The 23,679-nt window shown below is 39.7% G+C and overlaps 1 protein-coding gene across 8 annotated transcripts in view; it reads left to right on the top strand.

Annotated features, from left to right (window-relative positions):
• Window positions 1-16,737, top strand: part of rfx4.L (regulatory factor X4 L homeolog) — a 43,145-nt gene extending 26,408 nt beyond the window's left edge. For 4 of the 8 annotated variants that reach the window (XM_018251956.2, XM_018251955.2, XM_041586031.1 and 1 more), the window contains 9 exons: window positions 3-61; window positions 754-898; window positions 3,224-3,318; window positions 3,552-3,669; window positions 4,732-4,851; window positions 5,120-5,278; window positions 10,249-10,405; window positions 10,596-10,731; window positions 14,092-16,736. In XM_018251956.2, the coding sequence (XP_018107445.1) occupies window positions 3-61; window positions 754-898; window positions 3,224-3,318; window positions 3,552-3,669; window positions 4,732-4,851; window positions 5,120-5,278; window positions 10,249-10,405; window positions 10,596-10,731; window positions 14,092-14,361 (1,259 nt within the window). In that variant the 3' untranslated portion in view covers window positions 14,362-16,736. Of the gene's footprint in view, window positions 1-2; window positions 62-753; window positions 899-3,223; window positions 3,319-3,551; window positions 3,670-4,731; window positions 4,852-5,119; window positions 5,279-10,248; window positions 10,406-10,595; window positions 10,732-14,091 lie in introns of all 8 variants that reach the window. The other 4 variants (XM_018251960.2, XM_018251957.2, XM_018251959.2 and 1 more) reach the window with 4 other exon arrangements.
• Window positions 16,738-23,679: the final 6,942 nt, after the last annotated feature.

Below are 23,679 nucleotides of genomic sequence, written 5' to 3'. Positions count from 1 at the left end.
AGTGTCAAAAAGGTTTTCACAAATACTTAGAAGACAAACATCGCTGAACCATCTATGCCAGGTAAATACTAGTTGGAAATTAAGATATGGAGGTGCCTTAAAGTAAGAAAATAATAGAGTAGCTGGATTGTATATACTTATCTTACTCTACCACCCTAGAGGATTCAGCAGCCATGTAACTATAATGGTCCAGGCCTCCAACAGTTCCCCATCTTGGATCTTGTTAGGTCATGTTTTTAGTGTCAATGATACTGCACATATTCAGACTACTCTGGGCTGCTGTTGAGAAGTTAAGAGTAGGGTTTGTTTAATATGATCAAAATATTAGCAGAAAGTAATACTTTCAACCTATTTTTTGCACTTTGCACATTGTGTGGGGCATTGCAGATGATTCCTAAGGTGTAGCATCAGAAACTGATTGTTAGAACAATACCACCTATAAAATCTGTACAGCTTTCCAGGTATTTTAAAAGTAACATAGTGGCATGGCCAGTTTTAGGGTAGGGATCATATGTTGTTCAACCCACCTGCTGGCTGTTGAACTGCAACTGTCAGAATACCAACAATAGCTCTTTAACAACAGCTGGAAGGTTGCACTCTGTACAACTCTGAATTCTCTTAGAATTAGGCCCAAGCCTCCCTGAATAAAAATAAAAATAAAACTATTGAACCATGAATTTTGTCAAGATAGCAGATATTCTATCTGTTATTGTTTACAACTTAACCCCTTGTATGTACTTACCTGAATTACAGGCATCCAGAACCGTAATACACAGTGCCGATATTACGTTTCAGATGCTGGAGGACTGGAGAAATGTTGACCTGAACAGCATCACCAAGCAAAGTCTCTATACAATAGAAGACTCCAGAGAAGAACACAGGAAACTTATCATTCAATGTAAGAATGCAGTGCTACGCAATATGTTGGCGCTATATAAATACATGTTAATAATAATAATAAGAAGAAGAAGAAGAAGAAGAAGAAGGGAACACATTTTATATTAGCTTACTATTAAGTGTACCACCCCAAGTCCTGGAAATACTTAACTGTTGACCAATTGGAAACCTCTCAAAGGATGTGTGAGATTTATGGAACCAAAGGGGTTTGCCTAACTGGAAAGTGGGTTGGGCTAGAGTAGTTTTGGGGTGCAGCTGGGTTTAAATTGGTGTGCAGATCATTGGGCACAGCCTAACTTACTCCAGTTTTCCATTTGGGGTATTATTATTGACATGTATTTATAAAGCACCAACATGCATGTAGAAGAAATCAAACCACTATGGTATCAGCTCAGAAAGGATAATAAGGTTTCAAGGAGGGGTGCAGCTAATGAATAACATTTTGCAATTATAATTAGTGTCTTAAACATTGACAGCACACTAAACTGTATAAGAAGTGAATGACCCCACTGATAAATTAGAGAGTGCACTTCTACCAATTCTAGTTCAATAATACATGACAGTAATCATACAATTTACAAAAGCTGTGGTTGCAGGGATTCATTTAACCTCAGCAATTCAAATCACAAAGGCAGACTTTATGCTGTATAGCAGGATAAAGCATTTATATATATTGGGTCTATTTAATGTTTAAATGAATTTCAAGTAGACTTAAGGCATGAAGACCCAAATTACGGAAAGATCCGTTATGTGGAAAACCCCAGGTCCCGAGCATTCTGGATAACAGGTCCCATACCTGTACTGCAATTGCTATTTGGGTGTCATATTTGAGCACGTCAGAGAGCGTCAGTGATGGCATTATCAGATTACTGGTTGGCAGTGCAATATGCAATTTCCCAGAAAGGCTGTAGAACAGGTTTAAAGCTAAGCTTCTGCCCCAGAAGGCAAAAATGACTCAGATACAGTATATTAGGTTCTTACACACACACACATCTGGGTTATAATGAAATGATAAAGGTAATAGATGCCTATGAACAGGGTTGCTCCTTTTCAGTAGCGCCAATAATATTGGTACCAGTTAAATCATAGGGTGAGTTGAAGTTTTAATTTGTAGCCTTTCCATAAAAATCATGGGCCAATAATACCATGGAATAAAAATGCCTTAAAAGCTTTTATATAGAAGCTGATATTCACTGAACAATGGTACAAATAATTTTAATCTTTGGGATACAAATTCCCAGCTCAATCGTATTTTTATATTAATCACTTGGGAAGGCATTTCCCCTAAAAATGGTTATTATTACTCTTTTCACTAAGCTTAAAAACGTGTATTGAATTATTTTTAGACCACAAAGAAATTCCAGGTCAGAACTGGTGTCAGGTCATTATCATGAAAATATATGATAGAAACTGTCTGTTTTTCTTAGTGAATTGGTCAGTTAAGTTGCATTACCTTGTAGGTAATATCGGGTAATAAACTTGCTATGTGTGTAAGATGCCAGTCAGGAACCAGTCTGGAACATTATCCTTTGCCATTATAGCTTTAACATTATTAAGAAGACTTTTATTAGAAGAAACAACCCCACTTATATCAAATTACCACTTATATCAAATTACCACTTAATACCGTACTTAAGTGGTAATTTGATATAAGTGGGGTTCTTTCTTCTAATAAAAGTCTTCTTAAAATTGATGACATTTGTCAGACCCCAACTATAATCAAAGAGATAGAATTTTACCTGGGGTAATACACAAACTTTCCAATAGCTCTTTGTCGGTGTTACACTATATGTGATGGCACGGGACAAACCTGAGCCACTCCGCAGTGGTATTGGGAGATACTGGGTACCTGCTACTTACTAGCGCAGTGCCTGCACCTAGTGGGATCTGGGAATGCACCTACGGGTAGCCCCACTAGGAATACAGTATAATACACACACAGTATTGGTTAAACTGAATGTTTATTTTAAAATAAATGGGCAACTAGTACAACTGGTGATGACAGGGCCTAACTAACTAACTAACTAACTAACTAACTAAAGAAGGCAAAGTCCTTTTATGTCCTTCCACAAACATTCTATGTATCTTCAAGAGCTTCTTTAGGGTACTGTCCCTTTAAACAAGATAATCACTCCAAATCCTCTTCAGATGCTTTACAGTTTCTCTTCAGTACACAGACATGGACACTGTACCTGATCTCTTACAGGGATAAGTGCAATGGTTTTGCACTAATTCCCTACATATAGATAAGGTTATGTAATAAAATGCACTAAGTTTGCCCAGGAGCAGTAATAATATGGTTGATTTGTACATTTACCTTTTGTAGTATATCAAGAGTTTGATCATTTGCTAGAGGATCAGTCTCCAATTGAATCTTACATTGACTGGTTGGATTCCATGGTGGACCGGTGTGTGGTAAAAGTGAGTACACATACATTTAATAACTTGTACAAGATTATTAGATACTGTAATGGTGACTATTAGAGTCATTAATGCTTTATCTATGAATGATTCCTTTTCACAAACTGTCCCAACAGAGCTTTATTCCAGGTAATGTGGAATCCTCTTCTGGCATTTTGCCGTATGGTACCCTAACATGTAATAGAATTTGGGAGTTCTTTTTAATATTAACCCGCCGTTCTTTATTATTGTAGGTAGCCTCAAAAAAGCAAGGGTCACTAAAGAAAGTAGCCCAGCAATTCCTTTTAATCTGGTCATGCTTCGGTACAAGAGTCATTCGGGACATGACGTTGCACAGCGCTCCAAGCTTTGGTAAGGTCACACTTATGGTAGAATACACCGCAAAATCGTTCTCTGCAGACTGGTCAACTGTTGGTGTCAAAGTGGTACAACTTGACCTCCAAAACAGTATTCCAAAAAAGATGTGAGGACCTCCAATAATAAAGAAGCAGTTAATTAAAAAATTAGAAAATTTTATTAGGACATAAAAACCTAACGCGTTTCGTGCATATCGGGGCACTTACTCATATGATATGCTTCTTTATTATTGGGGGTCCTCACATCTTTTTTGGAATACTGTTTTGGACTTGCACCTTGGGACTTGGGTGAACTGTGAGTAAATCCTCTATAATTAATTTAAAATTGTGATTTTTGACTTATCAATTATTCTTTGAGTAGTACCGCATATACATTATTTTTATGTGGCATTAGCACAAACCTTGTCATTATATACAACTTGACCCCCACCCTGAAATGTTTGCCATAGGCCCTAAAAATAATAGCGTAAGAAAGTATTTGAGAGACTTGGAATAGAGAGACTATAGGGATACACAGAAGCAGGTTGTAATCTTCCTAAAGCTTTGGTGGCCCAAATATGTTTTTACAATGGGACTCTAATACACTGTTTTATTTATTTTTTTTGCTTTTTTATGTTTAACAGGATTGTAATAATTAGTACATCAGTTCAAAGTCTCATTTTTAGTGTTACTAGTCCGGTGGTTACCCAGAATACTGGGTTTGCATCTTTGCATATTGTCTTTTGACTAAAAGGGACATATAGTCTGTTTACCATTGCATTACATACCTCTATAATTAGAAGGAATATGATTTTAAAAGTTATGTTATGTGTTGCATTAATGAAATGCACTAAAGGATGCCAACGAGCCTTCATTTTGTAGATGGACAGCCAGGAGTTACATGGACCTGACAGGGAACTGCATTTTTAGTTTACCATTGTTAGATGTGAGTGGCAACCCACATCCTAATGTTCTTCTAGGGTACATCCCCCACTCATTTGTACCACAAACATAGACCAGAGATGGCCCTAAAATCTCAAACATGTATTACAATTTATTTTTGACTTCTGGCTTTTAGGGTCGTTTCACCTAATTCACTTAATGTTTGATGACTATGTGCTGTACCTGCTGGAATCATTACACTGCCAAGAGAGAGCCAATGAACTCATGAGGGCAATGAAAGGAGAGGCACATGGGGGTAAGCTCTAGTTCTTTATCTGCAGTTTAATTGATGCATGTTCTAAGCCTTTCACATGAAATGGTTTATTCAGTGCTTGATGCATCACATTTAGTATATAAGCCAAACCCCTCCACTTATATTCAAGTTGGTTTTAATGACTATATTGTACATAATTGTGCACTTTCTCTTGTAGCTGTATGTTAAGTTTCGGCTACCTGCTTTACAGAGGTGGAGAGTATATATATTCTTATTTGTATTAGTAAAATAATTGCCTTTTTTTGTACAGAGATTAGAGAAGAAAGAGTACTGGGTGAACCTGCAATTTCTACACCTTCACCAGTTCCTTTCTCACCAGCTGCTTCTTCTTCCTCAGTTGAAATTCCATCAGCAACCTCACCTGTCAGCAACCAGTCCCCAGAAGTTGGAGTGGTGGCAGCCACAACAGGTAAGGTACATCCAAGAGGATATAGTCTGTACACTTAATAGTGTGTTTAAAAAAAACACAATACTCAGAGCTCCATGTATATCTCAGCCTGCAGCCTTGTGCCTTTATGTGGTCACAGAACCCCTCAGTGACTTCTGATACCCTTGTAATAGTGTGGGTATAGTGTTAGTTCATGACCTAGATTATGTCACTATTGTGCCACTTTTTGTGATTCATTTTATACTATACTATGTATCTCCAGCTAAAACGCCCATGCCAAGACAGTCTTCAGTCGTATACCTATATGATTTTGTATGTTTGGGTTTAATCTGGGACCATACAAAATGCATCATACCTGTGTTGTGACACTTGGCCTGAGGTTAGCTGTGTGATCTTGTGTCTTTCCCTTTACTTTTCTCATTACTACACTATCTTCTTTCACTAACGCAATGACATCCATGCTTTTTGTTACTTCAGTGTGTAATAGGATCTCAGGTCTATGGCATGATATTTATAACAAGGAATAGCATTAATAATACACCCTCTATAATGAGATCCTTGTCTCAAGTGACATTATATTCAAGCAAAGGTTTAAGAGAGAACTGGCTGTATAATTGCAAGGGAAGTTCTGCTTGAAATTTTCTGGATGCCAGGACTGTATTATAAAACTATACTTAAGGTATAATACCAGATCATAAGCGATAATGATTTTATAACATCATATATTTCCAAAGTAATGTGGTGTTGTTTGCTCTTAAAAGGATTTACTTATCCCTCTCAGTCTGTTACTTAAAGGGTACATAAGAGTTGTTAAACGACTCACTTTTACTGGTATGTAGTAGAGTTTGTGGTTGAAACTCTGAGGGATTTGTCCCTTTGAGAAAAAAGGATTGCTTTTGAAATTCCAGTGATGTCTTTATTGCCCTGTGAGCAGTTTACAAGCCAAGCTAATGTATGCCTTTCTGGTCAATGGCTGGCCAGGAGCTAATGGCCGCTCATTGTTGGGCACATTACAAATGCGCAGGTTTTCTTTTCAGCTTCCCCATGTTCTTGGGGCCCAAAGAATCCTGCACTTTATTGCTTTACATTCCCTCTGATATTCTCACACTGGGTAGCTATTCACGCACGTCCTGTAGAATTTGCCCCCACTAGAGTTTACTACTGTATGAAGAGTTTAACTCTCTATGGCAGTGGTCCCCAACCTTTTTTACATGCAAGCCACATTCAAATGTAAAAAGAGTTGGGGAGCAACACAAACATGAAAAAGTCCCTTGGGGTGCCAAATAAGGGCTGTGATTGGCTATTAGGTAGCCCCTATGTTGACTGGCAGCCTACAGGAGGCTCTACTTGGCACTATACTTAGTTTTTATGCAGTTAAAACTTGCTTTCAAGCTTGAAATTCAAAAATAAGCTCCTGCTTTGAGGACCCTGAGAGCAACATCCAAGGGGTTGGAGAGCAACATGTTGCTCGCGAGCTACTGGTTGGGGACCACTGCTCTATGGGATGCAACCATCAAAATAAAATTGGTTTTAAAATGTGCACCTTATAATTAGCATAAGGACATAAAGAATAAGGACTTTGAATGGCTTGCATGGAGAAACCTACTTCTTTACAGTAAGTCCAGTTATGTCCACATAGTATTATGGTTATGGCTACATGGGTGACTTTAGTCAATGTATGCGACCTCTTTTGTCAAGACTGTGCTAATCCAGTGTCGGACTGGGCTGTCAGGCACAAGGAGAAACTCCGGTGGGCCCCGGCACAACAGACCCGCACCCGCTGTTGACCTGCATGGAAACCTGATTGTAGAATTTGCAGGCAGCAGCAAGGAAATTAATTACAGTAGAAGCCCCATTTTACGTTTTTCAGGGGACCAGAAAAAAATGGTGTGAAATCCAGGAAAATGTAAAATCAGGGAAATGTATTATGCATAATATATACTGTAGGTGGGACCACAAAACAACAATGTAAAATGAGGGAAAACTTAAAATCAGGGGGTTCTACTGTATGTGACTCGGGGGTATTTGTTGGGGGGGAGCAGCGTGGCTTTAAGGCGGATGAAGTGAGTGTATTTGTGCTGGTATCAGGGGCCCCAGTGACTGGGTTCCAGGGTCTCAAGTTGGCATCCTGGACACCCCAGTCTGACACTGTCCCAAACTCTGGAACCGATCCACCTATGAGGTCTTAACAGGGATGCCAACTCAGATCCAAAGTGATCCAGGTGCATTCTGGTTGGAACATAAACACAGTGGAAGTAGATCCTACAGGGGGGGGCAGGAGTGTAGACAGCCCCCTGGAACTGCAGGGCCACTGTGGGGCCCAGTAACATCTAGCTACAACACTGCAGGCTGTGCCCGTCCTGATGTTTCTTGTTTTGCTCTCCCACCCCCCCAAATGTGCTCCCATCTGCAATATTGTAGAACTTCAGATAACGATTCTATGCATTTCAATGGAACGAGCAAGATAGGTTTCAGGTGCAAATTACTGACAATGGGTGATGTTCCTGTTACTGCAAGTGACCAAGTCTTAAGTCACTCCCATAAATGACTGATCAGGTTTATTATGTTGCTAACCTTTTTATGCTGTAAGGTGGGGCCTAACCAAATATTGGACCAAAATAGGGGAGGGGAGGCTGAACTCTGTAAGCCATATTTAATATTGCAAGCTAGAGTGCACACAAATCTAAGCATGTATATGCATGTCCATACAAGCTCCTGACAACGTGCATCAGTGGCAATGCGCCTATCCAGCCTGTTCTGATACGCAAGTGCAGGCATTAACACACAGCAATGCTGCAGTTAATGCCAGCCTAGAGGTGGTGGAATAATGGCAAGCCTGGAGTTAATGGTAATGCCAGGGTTCTCTTAACCTTCACTTGGGCTTGCAAGCTGGTTAAAAGAGATCTGTGCAGAATGTCTAGTTTCTCCCTTAGATTCTCCTTGAAAGCCCAGCTTGATGGTCAGTTAGGATGTGATTTGGGGTGAGAAATCTAGATATTTTTCTAAATATGCTGTCTACATATTACCATGCTAACAGCTAAGGATACCCCAGCCAAATATTGGGTCTCAAAGGGGACTATGACCAGAAAAGGTTTGGAAATCTCTGTGATGAACATCTGTTTAAACCTGCAAATGGTTCATTGAGCAAACAAGGGTTCACATTTTGTCATCGTGATCCAGAAGCGAGGTTAAATTCTACTTGTACATCTTCTATTGATGAGAAGCCATTAAACATTTAACATAGGCTGGATCTGTGACACTTTGCCTCACTGACCTGCTGTTTCACCTGTGGTATCGGTTATATATAACCTCTAGTAAAGTGAATTGATGGAAAGGTGGACATAGATGATACAGTTTGGACGCTGAACAATTACCTTATAAGGGAATGGGATGACATTTTTGACTGTTTTGTTTCCACCTATAGAACATATTACCACTTTTGATGCAAAATGCTCACATGCAGGTGCTTTTTCCCCTAAGGAACATAAATAATATGCATTCCTTTAGTTCTTTCTAAAAGTCAGTAAATTATACTGGCATTTATTTGTTTTTTTTATTTGCATCCCCAATATTTCTTTTTTGAGTGGTTGTCTCAAGACACGAGCCTGTGTCAGCAACTTGCCCCAATGTTTTCAGCATCTGAAGGGTGGGTAGGAATTAACAACTTTCAGGTCTTAAATCAATTGATGACAATGTTATTAATAGGAAACATAGATAACAAATATAAAGATATTTAAAGGTATGGGACCTGTTACCCAGAATACTCGGGACATTGGGATTCCGGATAAGGGGTCTTTCTGTAATTTGGGTCTCCATACCTTAAGTCAACTGAAATATCATTTAAACATTAAATAAACCCAATACAATTGTTTTGTCTTCAGTGAGGATTAATTATATCTTAGTTGGGATCAAGTACAAAGTACAGTTTTATTACTACAGAGAAAAAGGAAATCATTTTTAAAGATTTTAATTATTTGATTATAATGGAGTCTATGGCAGACTGTCTTCTGTAGGCTTTCTGAATAATGGGTTTCAAGGTAATGTGTATATATGGTGACAGTAACAGAGCTTGGTCCTTCTATCGTTTTTTACCATTAATGACCTGTTTGCCAAATGTTAGGGTCATTGTACAGGGCCAGAGTGACTTCACAGAGTATCAGAAGATCTCCTGTTGGGCCCAGACCATAATGAACCAAGGTTTCAAGTTCTCACTGGGCCATACACTGTCAATCTATGAGTATTTTGAAATCACTACAACGCTGTGATTTTTCCCATCACTGAGTATCCTTGTTATCTACTTGCCCAGCTGGGATGAGCTGTTAATATTTGTTCTACTCTCCCTTTCATTTGTATAGCTGTCATGCACACCCGTGCAGCCTGATGTAATGCTTGGCTGCATGCTGTAAGGGGCCGTTTGCATGCTCTTTCAGGTGGCGTCTATAGAAATGCAAATTTTTGTTCTTATTGCACCCATTGTTGGAGAGCTTTTTTATGTTTCTTCCTAGGCCATCTACATAAGTAAATACTAATGTTGTAGTCTAGCTGGGTGGTCCCAAAGCTGAAATCTGAAGTACAAAAGGCTTCTTAACCTATTAAGAATATAGTGATTTTACTGTGATTTTAGTAAACAGCCTGGTTGTCTAATGCTAGCCATACATATGGAGATTCACTCGTTTGGCAAGATCACCAAATGAGCAGATCTCTCCCGGATATGCCCACCTTGAGGGGGGGCAATATTGGGCTGACCTGATCATAGGTCCTAGGGCTCAATGATTGGATCACAACGAGCAGGATATTATAAATCACTAGGGTGTTCCTTCTCTGGGATTTTTATCTTTCTGAAGGTTTGGAGAATTGTAAGAAATATATATATATCTGCAGTCCCTTGAGTGATTTTATGTGGAGCAATGATGTTTATGCCAGTCTGAGAGCGCGAGATCTTGGTGGGGCCAGCTTGAAGATTCATTTTCTATTTGCATTCTGCTTTCTAGGTACAATGCAGTCATACACATGGTCTCTAACTTACACTGTCACTACAGCTGCTAATGGACCTGGAGAAAATGGTCAGCAAGTCCCCTGCATGAGGAGTCCACACATGACGCCATCAGTCACGCACAGGATACCTGTATATCCACACAGAGAAGATGGGTATGTTACTTATATTTATATACCTGACAACCCTACCTACATTCAGTTCCCCAGAGATTCATACCTCTGTATTTACTTTGGGTGTGTGCCAACTGGCCAGCCTGTTTAACAACCACATCCAGCAGCATGCCACATTCCACTTATACAATATCATTTATATGTGCATTCTGACACTGTGCTATTGTTTTAGGTACACAGGAAGTTACAACTATGGGACGTACAGTAACCAAGGACACCACCCAATTGCATCTCAGTATACATCATTACCGCATGAGTCTGGCCTCTCTGGACCTCTTTACACTGCCTATCACAGAAGCAGCTCACAGGTCGGTATTGTTTCATGTTGGTCAAGGTACTTACTGCATGTTGGTGTATTATATACTGTATGTTTAATGCTGTCTGCCTCTGATTGCAAGAAAGAATATGGATCTGGGGGGAACACAGAGTTAGCAAGAGTCTTACTGGAGGACTCACTTGCATCAATTGGGGTGCTTGCCCTGGAGAGCTGGGGAAACATTTTATTAAACAGTATTGCTTGAGAATAAATCCCAATATGGCTGGAAAACAATTCCCGGTATGTTTTAACTCTTTATAATACATCCAGGAGCTGTTGCCCTACTACTGTTTCAAAGAATCATGTCACAAGAAGAGACATCAAATAGAAGAAATTTAAAGATATAATAATGCCTCTATATCAGAGTGAAGTCAAACTGGTGGTCTAGGCCCAGGAGCATTAGTGCTCATTCATGCTTAAGTTGTGGTAGGGGCAGTGCTATGATTTTTCATTCAGGGCAAGACCTGCAGGGCACAGTGGCTGTAGACCCAGGCAGCCCTGTCTTTGCTGTCCACGTGCCTACCCCAGCCTGATCTCATGAATACAGAATTACCACTGCAGACAGCATTGTATTTATGGGGTGGCTGCAGGTCTCTGTGCTCCAAAACTGAATCCAGAAATATGCGGTATAAACAGGAGTAGGCAGAAGACCAAAGTGCATAGGGCGCAACGTTAGGACCATAGGCACATACCTCTTCTGTTTCCTCTAACTTTGGCCCTAAAGTAGTAGCAGGGTGGGAGAGAGTAGTTGACCAGTTGGAGCATCGAGGAGCAGGGGGAGGAAAGAGAGAGATGCCAATTGGAGGGGAGGAGAGAGATGCCAACTGGAGGACAGGAGAGATGTGGGGTAGGGGGAAGATGAATTGCTGATTGTTCCCTTAATTTGCACTTTGTCATAATTGATCCCTTATGAGGATATTAGACATAACCTTGGAGTTCCATAATCGTATAATAGAACTTTTTGGTGACTGCTAATATTCCTATATTTTACATATGGGGTATATTATACATATATATATATATATATATATATATATATATATATATATATATATATATATATATATATATATATATATATATATATATAAAGATATAGTTAAGAGCACTCACGGGTATTGTGAAAAAGACTTTTATTGGAGTATTACAATCTACCCCACATCAACGCGTTTCGGTTCTCCCTGAACCGTCGTCAGGAGAGAACCGAAACGCGTTGATGTGGGGTAGATTGTAATATTTTACAATACCCGTGAGTGCTCTTAACTATATCTTTATGCTATTTCTTGAAGAAGCACCAGGGACTTGATTGATCGATGGTGAGTGCCGGTTTAACAAACTGACTATATATATATATATATATATATATATATATATATATATATATATATATATATATATATATATATATTAATCACTCCCTGACATCAGTCTGTGACACATATAGTGAAATATTTTGCTACATGTCTTTGGGAAAAAACTGAAACCCTTGAACCATTATAGGGTTAAAATATTTCATCTGGAATAAACAAAAGTAGGCGTTAGTTGACCCAGAAAATGGTAATTTCCTGTTAAGTATCCCAACAAATAGCCCCTTTATGCCTCGGAAAGTTTACAGGGAGCCTGTGGTTTGAGTCCAACCACTTTAAGGACTCTTCAGTAAATCGGATGCCGAGTGTGAAAGGTGAATGAAAGAAGCAACAAGTTGCATATGTGCAGATGGCAAAGACTGGAAATTGTAACAAGGGCTGAATAGAAAAGTTGACTGGAGAGTGGTCAGGCACATGCCAAGGGACTCATTTCAAAACATTGGCCCCTCAATGGTCCCTTCATTGTAATGGTCCAAAATAATGACTCATTTTCAATTAGCTGACCCAGGATGGTAACATTTTCCATGTTTTCAGTCAAAAAAGAATGCGCGGCACAATAGAACATCCTAACGCGCTGTAATATTTATAGTCTTTTGATGATGCAGCTTCAGACGGGGAGCTGGAAAAAAACGATCCCAGTTTGCCCCCTTTTTAAAGAGATTTCCTGCTGGTAAAAATGAGAGTCGACTTAACGGAAAGCTCTGGAAATGTTCTTTTTTCGGAAGATAATTTTTAACAGATAATCTAGACACAGTTTCTGGGGTCGACATTGTCTCAACTTAATGCTGTTAAAATTTGTGCAGCAAAAATCAATGTGTTATGTGATGTCTTCCTTCCATGGAAACAGAGCTTTTATCTAGTGTATATGTAACTGTTTTTGATAATGAGGCCATATTTACAAATCTTGGGGGTGTAAGTGCTGAAGTACAGGGGCCCCCAACCTTTTTTAACTGTGAGTCACATGTAAAAAGCTGGGGAGCAACACAAGCATGAAAAAAGCAAAATAAGGACTGTAATTAGCTATTTGGTAGCCCCTATGTGGTCTGGCAGGAGGCTCTACTTGGCAGTACACCTGTTTTTTATGAAAAAATGTATCTGAAAAAATGTACTGAAAAAATAATCACTTGCTTTGAGGCCACTGAGAGCAACATCCAAGGTGTTAATGAGAAACATGTTGCTTGCCAGCCATTGGTTGGGTATCACTGATATAGAGAATGCTTGCGCATTGGATTTCAGTGTAGGCTGTACTTTGAAACTTAAGCCATTAGCAGGCAGAAAATACAGGGCACTCCTGCATCTTGTGCCACATGACCCTCCCTATCCTGCACTCCATTCAGTTGCCCATGTGACACCCACTGCCTTTCCCCTTATGAATATAGTACTTTTAAAGTTAGGTAGTGATGTACTCACAGTATTCTATATTTAGGTGCCAACTATGCCACAGGTGCAAAATGCAAAAGACAGATCCCTACACGGGTGCAACTTATCCCCTGTAGAGGTTTGTGGGCAGTTGGTGGCCATCCCCAATGGTAATATTGTCCCAGACTTTCGATCAGCATATGAAACCCCTTGTCCCAGCTCCACCAATGATAAGATTGCTTGCCCCATCCATCTTTGAAATAACTGAACAGGGCTGCCTAGGCTTGAAAAGTGATTGAGGATTGAGTTGGTTTGTGGACAGTTTAGTGCTGGGTGGTTTAAGGTTGCACCCTGTTTTATAAATGAGAGCTAATAGACGTTGAAATTGAATCCTGATCATAGTGGTTACCTATCCCATTTTTCCAGGGCTGCAAAAAGGGTGGGGCTTTCTGGACTGTGTTAATGGTGGGTCTAGGTTTGAGTCTGGAAATGCTCATAGAGGGAACGATCTAAGAATGCATACTAGTACACTTTTAATTAGCAAGATTCGAGTTAGGCGTTGTTTTGATGGCTTTTAAATCTTCACCTCCATTAATTTATCTGTGCTTGTGTGTATTTTATTATAGTACCCATTTAACAGTCAAACACGAATGGAGCCTTGCCTCATGAGTGGCGCAACAAGACTCCATCCCAGCCAGGTGGCACCCCGTTGGCCGGATGTCACCTCAACCAACACCTGTTTCACCAGCCCCACCATGCACTCTGCCAGATATGCAAACACAAGCGACATGTACACATCGCTGGCACCACGGAGAAACTCTGACTATGAGCATATGCAGCATTTCCCAGGCTTCGCCTACATTAATGGGGAGGCCAGTGCCGGGTGGGCAAAATAAAGATGGTGCCAATGAAATTTGCCAGCACTGCAGACTGCATTTCTTGGACAATGGAAAGAAGTTAAGGATGGAAAAAAAAAGACTGGGAGTTTTGTACAGAGAACTGTGGCTATGCCACTGTAGCAAAAGAGATTTTATTGCTTATGTAGAGCACTATATGGGCCAAGCTGTGCCTTTTATATGTTGATAATTACTGTATTCGGTACTGGTTTGGGACAGGACATTCTATTCCATTCTAACAGTTGTTTCTGTAGTTTCTAAGGACGATCATTGGGTAAAATGGTAAAATGTATTTATTATAATGGATTGATATGCTATATGTCCTAACACTATATAGGATTCTAGCAGGTTGTCTTGATCCCTTTTTGAGAGAGGGGACCCCCTTAAAGCTATGCTGTCCTAGATTTCCTATGCTGTGGGCCAGTTATCCACTCTTTCATTTGTTTGGGGAAATGATGTAATAAAAAGAGGTCTATGAAGATCTTGGGGGGGGGGCATAAAACCCCTTAAAAACGTTATTCAACTTATAGGTAGATGTATGTTCCACATATCTTACAACTGATAGTTAATTATGAAGACATAATTATGTGCATAGGACAGCTACTAATGTCAGTGGTAGCTGTTATCATTATTATTAACCTTGGTTTATGAATTGTTCATAGAAAAACAATGAACAGCACCCTTGCTGGGTACAAACAGATGGTGTAGTGCTGCAGCTACCTTTTTTAACATAGTACTGCAGTACCTGGTTTTACCCTGGTCTGGTGTGCCTTTTCTTTAATAAAACTACCTGCTGGGGGAACTATGCTTTACAGTGTGACATTTTTCTGTGTTCTCAGGTGCCCCTTGCACTGGCTTGGACTGCACCTATGCCCAAGCCATACGTGTATGCATCCAACCCAAGCTGCTACAAGGGGCATTTAGTAGCATATAAAAATGGCACCAGTGTGTTCTGTAGCAGAGTACCCTAGACCTGCATATGGAAAATTTAAAAAAACAGCAGCGTGTTCCCAAGATCATCTGGACCTTCATTGTGTCTGACAGGAGATAGATGGATTACAGTGATGGTTCACCTTTAAGTTAACTTTTATTATGTTATAGAATGGCTAATTCTAAGCAACTTTTCAACTGGCCTTCATTTTTCTTTTTTATTGTTTTTTTTTCCCAATTATATGCCTTCTTCTTCTGACTCCCAGCTTTCAAATGGAGGTCACTTACCCCCAAGGATGCAAATTTATTGTTATTGCTACTTTTTATTACTAAGCTTTCCAATTTGTATTCATATTTCATTATATTATTCAAATAAATTCATGGTTGCTAGGGTATTTCGGACCCTAGAAATCAGATTGCTCAAATTGAAATAAAATCCAAATAATAAAACTCACTCTCTACATCATACTACTAGTTAATTTAAACAAACCCTTTAAGAAAGGGTCACTTTTTAACCTCTGTGTGGGTAACTGATTTTATCCAATCTTTTTCAGATTTCCCACAATTTAGTAATGTTTCTCTAATTATCTCATATTACAGCTTTTCCATCATTTTGTACAAGGGATAGGCTGGTGAGGAACTATAAAGGTCAAGTAAACTGAAACAGATTGCCTACAGACATGCGTTACAGATATTTATGCCTGAATATAGTATGTGTTTTTAAAATTTGACAATAAGGGAAAAAAATGAATGCAAACGGCACGAGTGCTGTATATCAGTTGAAAGGGGAGTGGCAAATGCATGCCGGCATACGCATAACATATATTCATCTTTAGAAGACTTCACTTGTGTGTTTGTGGGAAAAAATGTGCTGTAGTTGTGGTAAAAAATTGCAGGGCCAGAGATAGAGGTGTGGGAACGAGGAGGGATGGGGAGAAAATAGGTATAGTATTCACTCAATATTTCTAACAAAACAATGGACCTCATTTACTTACAGGATGCTATGTGTACCTTGTGCACATAGCATTTTGCCTGCTATTAGCAAATGAGGCCCAGATTTTTCTATTAAACTTTTATCATCAGTTAAGGAACACCCCAAGGGAACACCTGTGATACAAGGGACCCAAATGCCCTCTCTGACTTGCCCTATAACTGTCCCTGCTAATTTTTCATTTGTCCTGTATGTGTAGCCCTGTGAATTTTTGGTAGAGCCCATTAACATGAATGTACTCTGTGTATTGTGCTACACACAAATACAGCTGACTTATTACCCTATGGGTAAGATATTAATAAATGGATTTTAACTTCATCTAAGTATTTCTCCTTGTAAATATTTCCTTGCCTAGTATCCATTATGATAAATGTGTAAAATAAATTGCAAGATTCATATTACTTGTACAGTTGTGAAACTCAATAAAATAAGAAAAAAAATCTGTGTAAACTTCTTTGATTTATTATGCCTATATAAGTGGTTTAGCCACAAAAGGTGTTGAAAGTAAGGAAACAAAGATAAAGGCGCATGCACGCCCAACCCATGCATAAAGGGAGTGAACCCACGGTTTCGGTTAAGTAATATATTTTATTTTTTGTTATCTGCTCTGCCTGGTTATTTGATGTTATTAGGCTACACCTCCTAGGACATAAACAATACATCTCTTTGGCACATAGTTTATGTTAGGGCTTCCACTGGCCTGCCTTTGTATTGTTCTGTGAATTTGTCTGATGGTGTGAGCAGTTCTCCCAAGGCATGGAACAATACAAGGAAATAACTGTGTATAAAGAAAATAAGGTTGCTTTACATTCTAGTTTTCCCAATTTGGCTGCCTGTCTTGAGAGTGTGCTGTAAGGATGTCATAAGTGTTCAGGTATTCCTTTTGGAAATAGAGTAAAAGAATATATGCTGCATGGAGGTTGGAAGAAACCAATGTTATAATTTTGATAGATGCTGTTGGTGAAACCGTACCAGTGGGGTCACAATTATGGGGCTCATAGATCTATAGTCATGCCATTTCATGCCTGTGTGAGAATCTCTGCAGTTCCTCGTTAGGGGGCATATTTATTAACATTGGAGACAAACAACCATTATCAAATAATTTGGACAATTAGGCTGATGCAAAAACAATATGTAACTGCAAAAAATAAAGCCTCTCCAGTTTGCCTCAGAGGGGAAAAGATGCCTCAGAGATGACCAAGTGCGGGGGAAACAACAATAATTTTATGGGTCCCAGCGGAAGGTACCCCTCTTGGACAGCACCCAAGATGACGCTTAACCCTCTAGTGAGTCCTCTCCAGTGCGCCGTGAAATTAAAATGGAACAACACATAGAAAAGTATAACCAGCCAGCACAAACACTTAAACAGAGGCCAACTTAAAAGCTCTCCTCTCTCAACTGAGAGAAGACATATGGAATGACACTAAGTGCTCCTTACAAGATTTAAAATCAGATCTGCAGGCAATTGCGCTCTGACGCACAGACCATCTAGAATCGAAAATGTCAATATTGGTATTAGTGCAAAATACAATGGCTGACAGGGTTAATTCCCAAGACTCATTAATTACCACCTTACAAAACAAAATTGGCACTAGAAGGAGCAATATAAGGATAAGGGAAGTTTCAGAGGAAATTTTGCAACTTCAACTGTGCCAGTTTGCGCAAGATCTCATACTAACAGCGCTACCAGAAACCCCAGCTGACCATCTCATTATAGATAGGATTCATCATTCGCATTATCCCCAAACCAAAGTGCACCAAGTAGCTCATCCATTATATCCCCAGGATACATTTTTTTTTTATATAAAAGAGGATTTATTATGATTTATGAGACAACACAAAGTGATTCTGCAACCATAAGAGAAATAATGCGGACTTGTCTGGAGCACCTCTAGCAAAAAAGTGCCACAGTAATAATCCAAGCTTTGGATCTAGTCCAAAGGGAAGGCTCCCCAAAGATTATCTGTTCTATAACAGAGGGCAAAAAAGCACTGGCCGACTGGAACCTCCCTCTGGAGAACAACGCCAATGCCCCCACCAGCAGGGCAAAATTCCCATGAACCGGGAATGGAACACCTGAACTGTACACTCTGCAATTCTGCAGTAATTCTGGATTCTCTGGCCCACGGTTATTACTGTATTACTTTATTAACATTGCTCTGGGTACTGGAGCAGGGGGACTTCGGTCCAGAAGCTATCACCACCTACTCTCCCTCATTGCACTCCCCTAACTGTCAGGGCATGTACGCAAATGGAGTAAAACCTGTGTGCATGGCATTATTGTATATAATTTATATTTATACCTTTCTTTCTACTTCCTTCCTCCTATTCTTTTTTAGCACTACATTTACTTTGTGAATAAGACCACCACTAATTATTATGGACTATTTTACTGCAACACCTTTGTGGACCAGCCAAATGTACATTGTGTAGCACCAACAGAATGTAATAAATGGAACTTAAATGCTTATCAGTAAATGCAAGGGGACTAAACACCCCTTGCAAAAGATTACTAGCTCTTGCCGAATGCAAACACAATGCGGACCAGAAAAGACCAAATGCAACTACAAAAAAAGCCATTACACTATGATTGCTGCTATATCCCAGTTCAAAAAAGACAGTAGTAGCACTACTAGCAAGACGCAAGGTAAATATTACAAGCATACAACATCTGTCTGACCCCAAAGGTAGATGTTTAATTATTTGTACAATTAATCAACAGCAACATACTCTGGTGAACCTGTACACCCCTAATACCATTCAAGTCCAATTTCCAAACAATTATTGGAGCAACTAACAGTCCTCGAACAAGGTGCTGTTATTATAGATGGTGACTTCAACAACGTCCTAGATTCAGAAGCAGAACTCCCCAAGCTGTGGAGTAACTTGGTAGCATCGGACCCCGCCAGCCAAAAAAAAAAACCTACACCACCGCATAGATGCATTTCAAACCCCATCTCAAGAATACAAAATAAACCCACTGGACAAAGCTTATACTTTTGCCCAATTTTACAGTGAACTTTATAACCTAAAAGACAACCCCACAACTGGTATTCCCCTTTCTGAGAAGTGAGCAGGAGAGCAAAAGTTTTATAATACTTGTTTGTATACTCACATGGGCCTGGAGCTTTGTTCAGCGGAGGATTTTAATTGTGGTTAGGACCTCTTCTGTTGAAATTGGGGTTATCAGAGTGGAAAATGTATCAGAAGAGGGAGCTGGGTCATGCCTAATTTCACAAAACTTTTTGTTTTCAAAAGTCCCTTACTGGCCTAAACATCGAACTTGACCCTACTCTAGCACTCCTAGATATCTTTACTCACAAAACAGACAAACATCTTAGGAAAACTGTTTTCCAAATACTTCTTGCCAGCAAAACCCTTCTTGCAAAAATATGGAAAAAGAACCCGCTACCAACCCTAAAGGAGATTCAAACAGAGACCAAGCGCATCCAGCTCTAAGAACAGGATTTTGCAAACTCTAACCATTTTTAAGTCAAGAATAACTAAATCTCTCCCTAGATGAACCTTGAGGGAAACAGCATCCAGTTAGGAGGACCTCCTCCATAACTGCCTTACTTGAAATACCATTGTATACCTTGGGTTATATTGATTTTGACTAGAGGTTACCTACCTACCGTGTCCTATGCCAGGTCTCTCAACTTCTGCTTTCCTCTCTTTCCCTCCTTTATTTTCCTTACATTGTTCCGGTAAAAAAATTGTTAAAACTGAAAATTTGTTAATAAAAAAATAAACTTTTTAACGCTGCATTTATGGTTGGCATTACAGTAGGTGAATAATCACCCACATGTAAGAGCCCAAACAGCTGACACTCTCCCAGCTCTAACAAGCTCTATTTCAGGACCTTGATCCCTGGGAAATGTAGCCCCCTTCCACTTATTTTGCCATCTATTTGAGCCACCTGTCTGGTTTATCGATGTCATGAAGGGTGGGGTGGATAGTGTTCATAAATAAAGGCTGCCAGAGACGGAAACCAGGCAGAGAAAGGTTGTGGGTGGGCAGGGCAGGGCAGAAGAGAGAGCTCAGCCTGGACCTGCCCGCAAATCATGTGCAAAAGTAGGCCAAACCTGCCCAACATGTTCGTAAAAGTGTAGGTCCTGTGGGTTTAGGGTCAGCCCGCACATCAATAGTGGCAATGTACCCACAAAGCTCAACTGATATCACTGAGTGCTCATTGAGCTATGGTCTAACTTAGATGAGAAGTTTTAAAAACTGGGGTAGGTAAGGGGTCTAAACTAAAATTCTCAGAAACACCTGGGGTTTGACAGGGAGTGGTAAAAAGTGTGTGTTGTCTACGTCCCCATGCCTCCTTGTCTATCACTTTCAATTTCTTGTAAACTTAAGATAGAAGTCCTAAAAAGGAGACAGTTGTAGTACATTTGGGGATGACAGCTCTAACCCACGTAGCCAATGTACTGACTGTGCACAGCTGTGCTGACATCCTTGCCAGTATTTCTTATTTTTTTCTGTCAGTGGAGCCATGAAAACCTATACACAGGCCACCAGTTGGAACACCTTTGAAACCTGGAATGCCAATACAACCCCACATTAGGTACATGATTACTTTAATAATTTTACTGAAATTAATTTAGTAATTATGATACATTCCCCAAAAGCATTTAACCTATTGATGGCCAATAGAAATAAAAATTCCAGGAGTAAACATATCTATAGTAACTCTATGATTTTAACAGAATGAAGGAAAACATACACATAGTTACATAGTTAAACCGGGCTGAAAAAAAGACAAAGTCCATCAAGTTCAACCGCTCCAAATAAAAAAAAACAGCATCCATACACACACCCCTCCATACCTTCACATAAATTATATATAGCCATAGCTATACTAACTACAGAGTTTAGTATCACAATAGCCTTTGATATTATGTCTGTCCAAGAAATCATCCAAGCCACACTTAAAAGCATTAACAGAATCAGCCATCACAACATCACCCGGCAGTGCATTCCACAACCTCACTGTCCTCACTGTGAAGAACCACCTACATTGCTTCAAATGAAGGTTCTTTTCTTCTATTATGAAGGGGTGGCCTCTGGTGCGGTGATCCTCTTTATTGGTAAAAAGGTCCCCTGCTATTTGTCTATAATGCCCTCTAATGTACTTGTAAAGTGTAATCATGTCTCCTTCACAAGCACCTTTTTTCCAGAGTAAACAACCTTGAAAGTCTACCCTCATAATTTAAGTCTTCCATCCCTCTAACCAGTTTAGTTGAACGTCTCTGCACTTTCTCTAGCTCATTTATATCCCTCTTGAGGACTGGAGTCCAAAACTGCACTGCATACTCCAGGTGAGGCCTTACCAGGGACCTATAAAGAGGCATAATTATGTTTTAATCCTTTGAGTTAATGCCCTTTTTTATGCAAGTCAGAATTGTATTTGCTTTAGTAGCGACAGAATGACACTGCCCAGAATTGGACAACGTGTTATCTACAAAAACCCCTAGAGACGTCTCATTTAAGGAAACTAAATGACTAACATGCATTTATATTATTTTTACCAAAGTGCATAACTTTGCATTTATCAACATTGAACATCATTTTCCAGTTTGTTGCCCAGGCTTCCAACTTAGACAAATCACTCTGCAAAGTGGCAGCATCCTGCATGGAACCTATAGTTCTGCACAATTTAGTATCATCTGTAAAAATTAGAAACAGTACTTTCAATGCCCACCTCCAGGTCATTAATAAACAAGTTGAAAAGCAAAGGACCTAGTACAGAGCCCTGCGGTACTCCAATAACAACACTGGTACAATTAGAAAATGTTTCATTTACCACCACTCTTTGTAGTCTTTTAGATAGTTCTCTATCCAGGTACACATACCATGTTCCAGGCCAACATTGCTTAATTTAACCAGTAACCTTCTGTGGGGCACTGTGTCAAATGCTTTAGCAAAGCCTAAGTAAATCACATCCACTGCCTCCTAGAATCGAGGTCCCTGCTTACCTTCTCATAAAAAGAAATTAAGTTAGTCTGGCAACATCTATTAAGCATAAAACCATGCTGGCACAAACTCACAGAATTATGGTTTGATATGCTATCCAGTATCATATTCTTTATTAACCCTTTGAAAAGCTTTCCTACCACGGACGTCAGACTAACTGGCCTATGGTTTTGAGGCTGAGAACAGGATCCCTTTTTGAATAGCGGCACCACATTAGCAATTCGCCAATCTCTCGGCACCATGCCAGACCTCAATGAATCCTGAAAAATTAAGTAAAGATGTTTGGCAATCACAGAGCTAAGATAGTTAAGTACCCTGGGATCAATACCATCTGTCCCCGTACCTTTGTCTATCTTAACATGTTCTAGTCTCTTTTGAATTACCTCATGTGTCATTAGTTATATTATTAAAATTGGCACTATTAAGAAGGAAACCTTCATTAACTGGTTCCTCAGTTAAGTAGACAGACGAAAAACAGGAATTCAGAATCTCAGCTTTTTTTTTTGTTCTCATCAACCAGCTGACCCCCCCCCCCTCTGATATTAAGGGCCGCACCCCTTCCTGCTTCATTTTTTTACTATTATCATATTTAAGAAATAATTTTGGATTATATTTACTGCTTGCTGCAATATCCTTTTCCATATCGATATTAGCTTGCCTGATTTTTGCATGATTTATTGGCCTCCTTGTACCCTATAAATGATTCGACTGTCCCAGCTAACTTGAAAGCCTTAAAAGCATGTCTTTTCTTACCCACTTCCACACCAACACTTCTATTGAACCAAAAAGGTTTTGCTTTGCAACGACGTTCCTTGATTATAAGGGGAATATACTAACATGTATATTTATTAAGCAGCATTTTAAAGACTTCCCATTTTTGTTCTGTGTTTAAACCTGTGTTTAAAAAAAAACCTGTCTTCTTTTATTTATTCCATGACCATGTTCCGCAGCTTCCTGCCTACTTCTTGTAGCTCAGGAATGCTGATGAGGCTGAGTAGTTAGGTAGAGCTGTCATACGCCTATAGCCAGTCTTGAGAGAGAAGCATCTGGTTTTACCACAGCAACTGCCTAGAAGGTTTGGTGGAGAGTGGTGAGTGACTATGTTAGGTTGTGCTATGTGGAGGGATGCATTAGCAGTGGTAGCGTAGGAGATGAAAGCAGTGAGGTAGGTTGCACTGCCTGTGCTTGCACCCACTCTCAACTCACCCAGCCCTTTGCATTCAACCACCTCAGGCAGCATCCTGATTATTGCACCCTTCCTGGTCCCCTTGTCCCTATACACCTTGTTTGAATGCACCCTGCTCTTTGCTTGTACCCTTTCTGAATGTACAAGTGCTTTTAACTTTGCTTTTAACCCCCTGATGCTGCACCCTGTTTGTTGGACTTCTCCCTGACCTCAGCCCATAAACTCTGTTTGA

The sequence above is a fragment of the Xenopus laevis genome, chromosome 3L (genome assembly GCF_017654675.1).
Source record: "Xenopus laevis strain J_2021 chromosome 3L, Xenopus_laevis_v10.1, whole genome shotgun sequence".
NCBI lineage: Eukaryota > Metazoa > Chordata > Amphibia > Anura > Pipidae > Xenopus > Xenopus laevis.
This window is presented reverse-complemented; position numbering and strand designations above follow the sequence as displayed.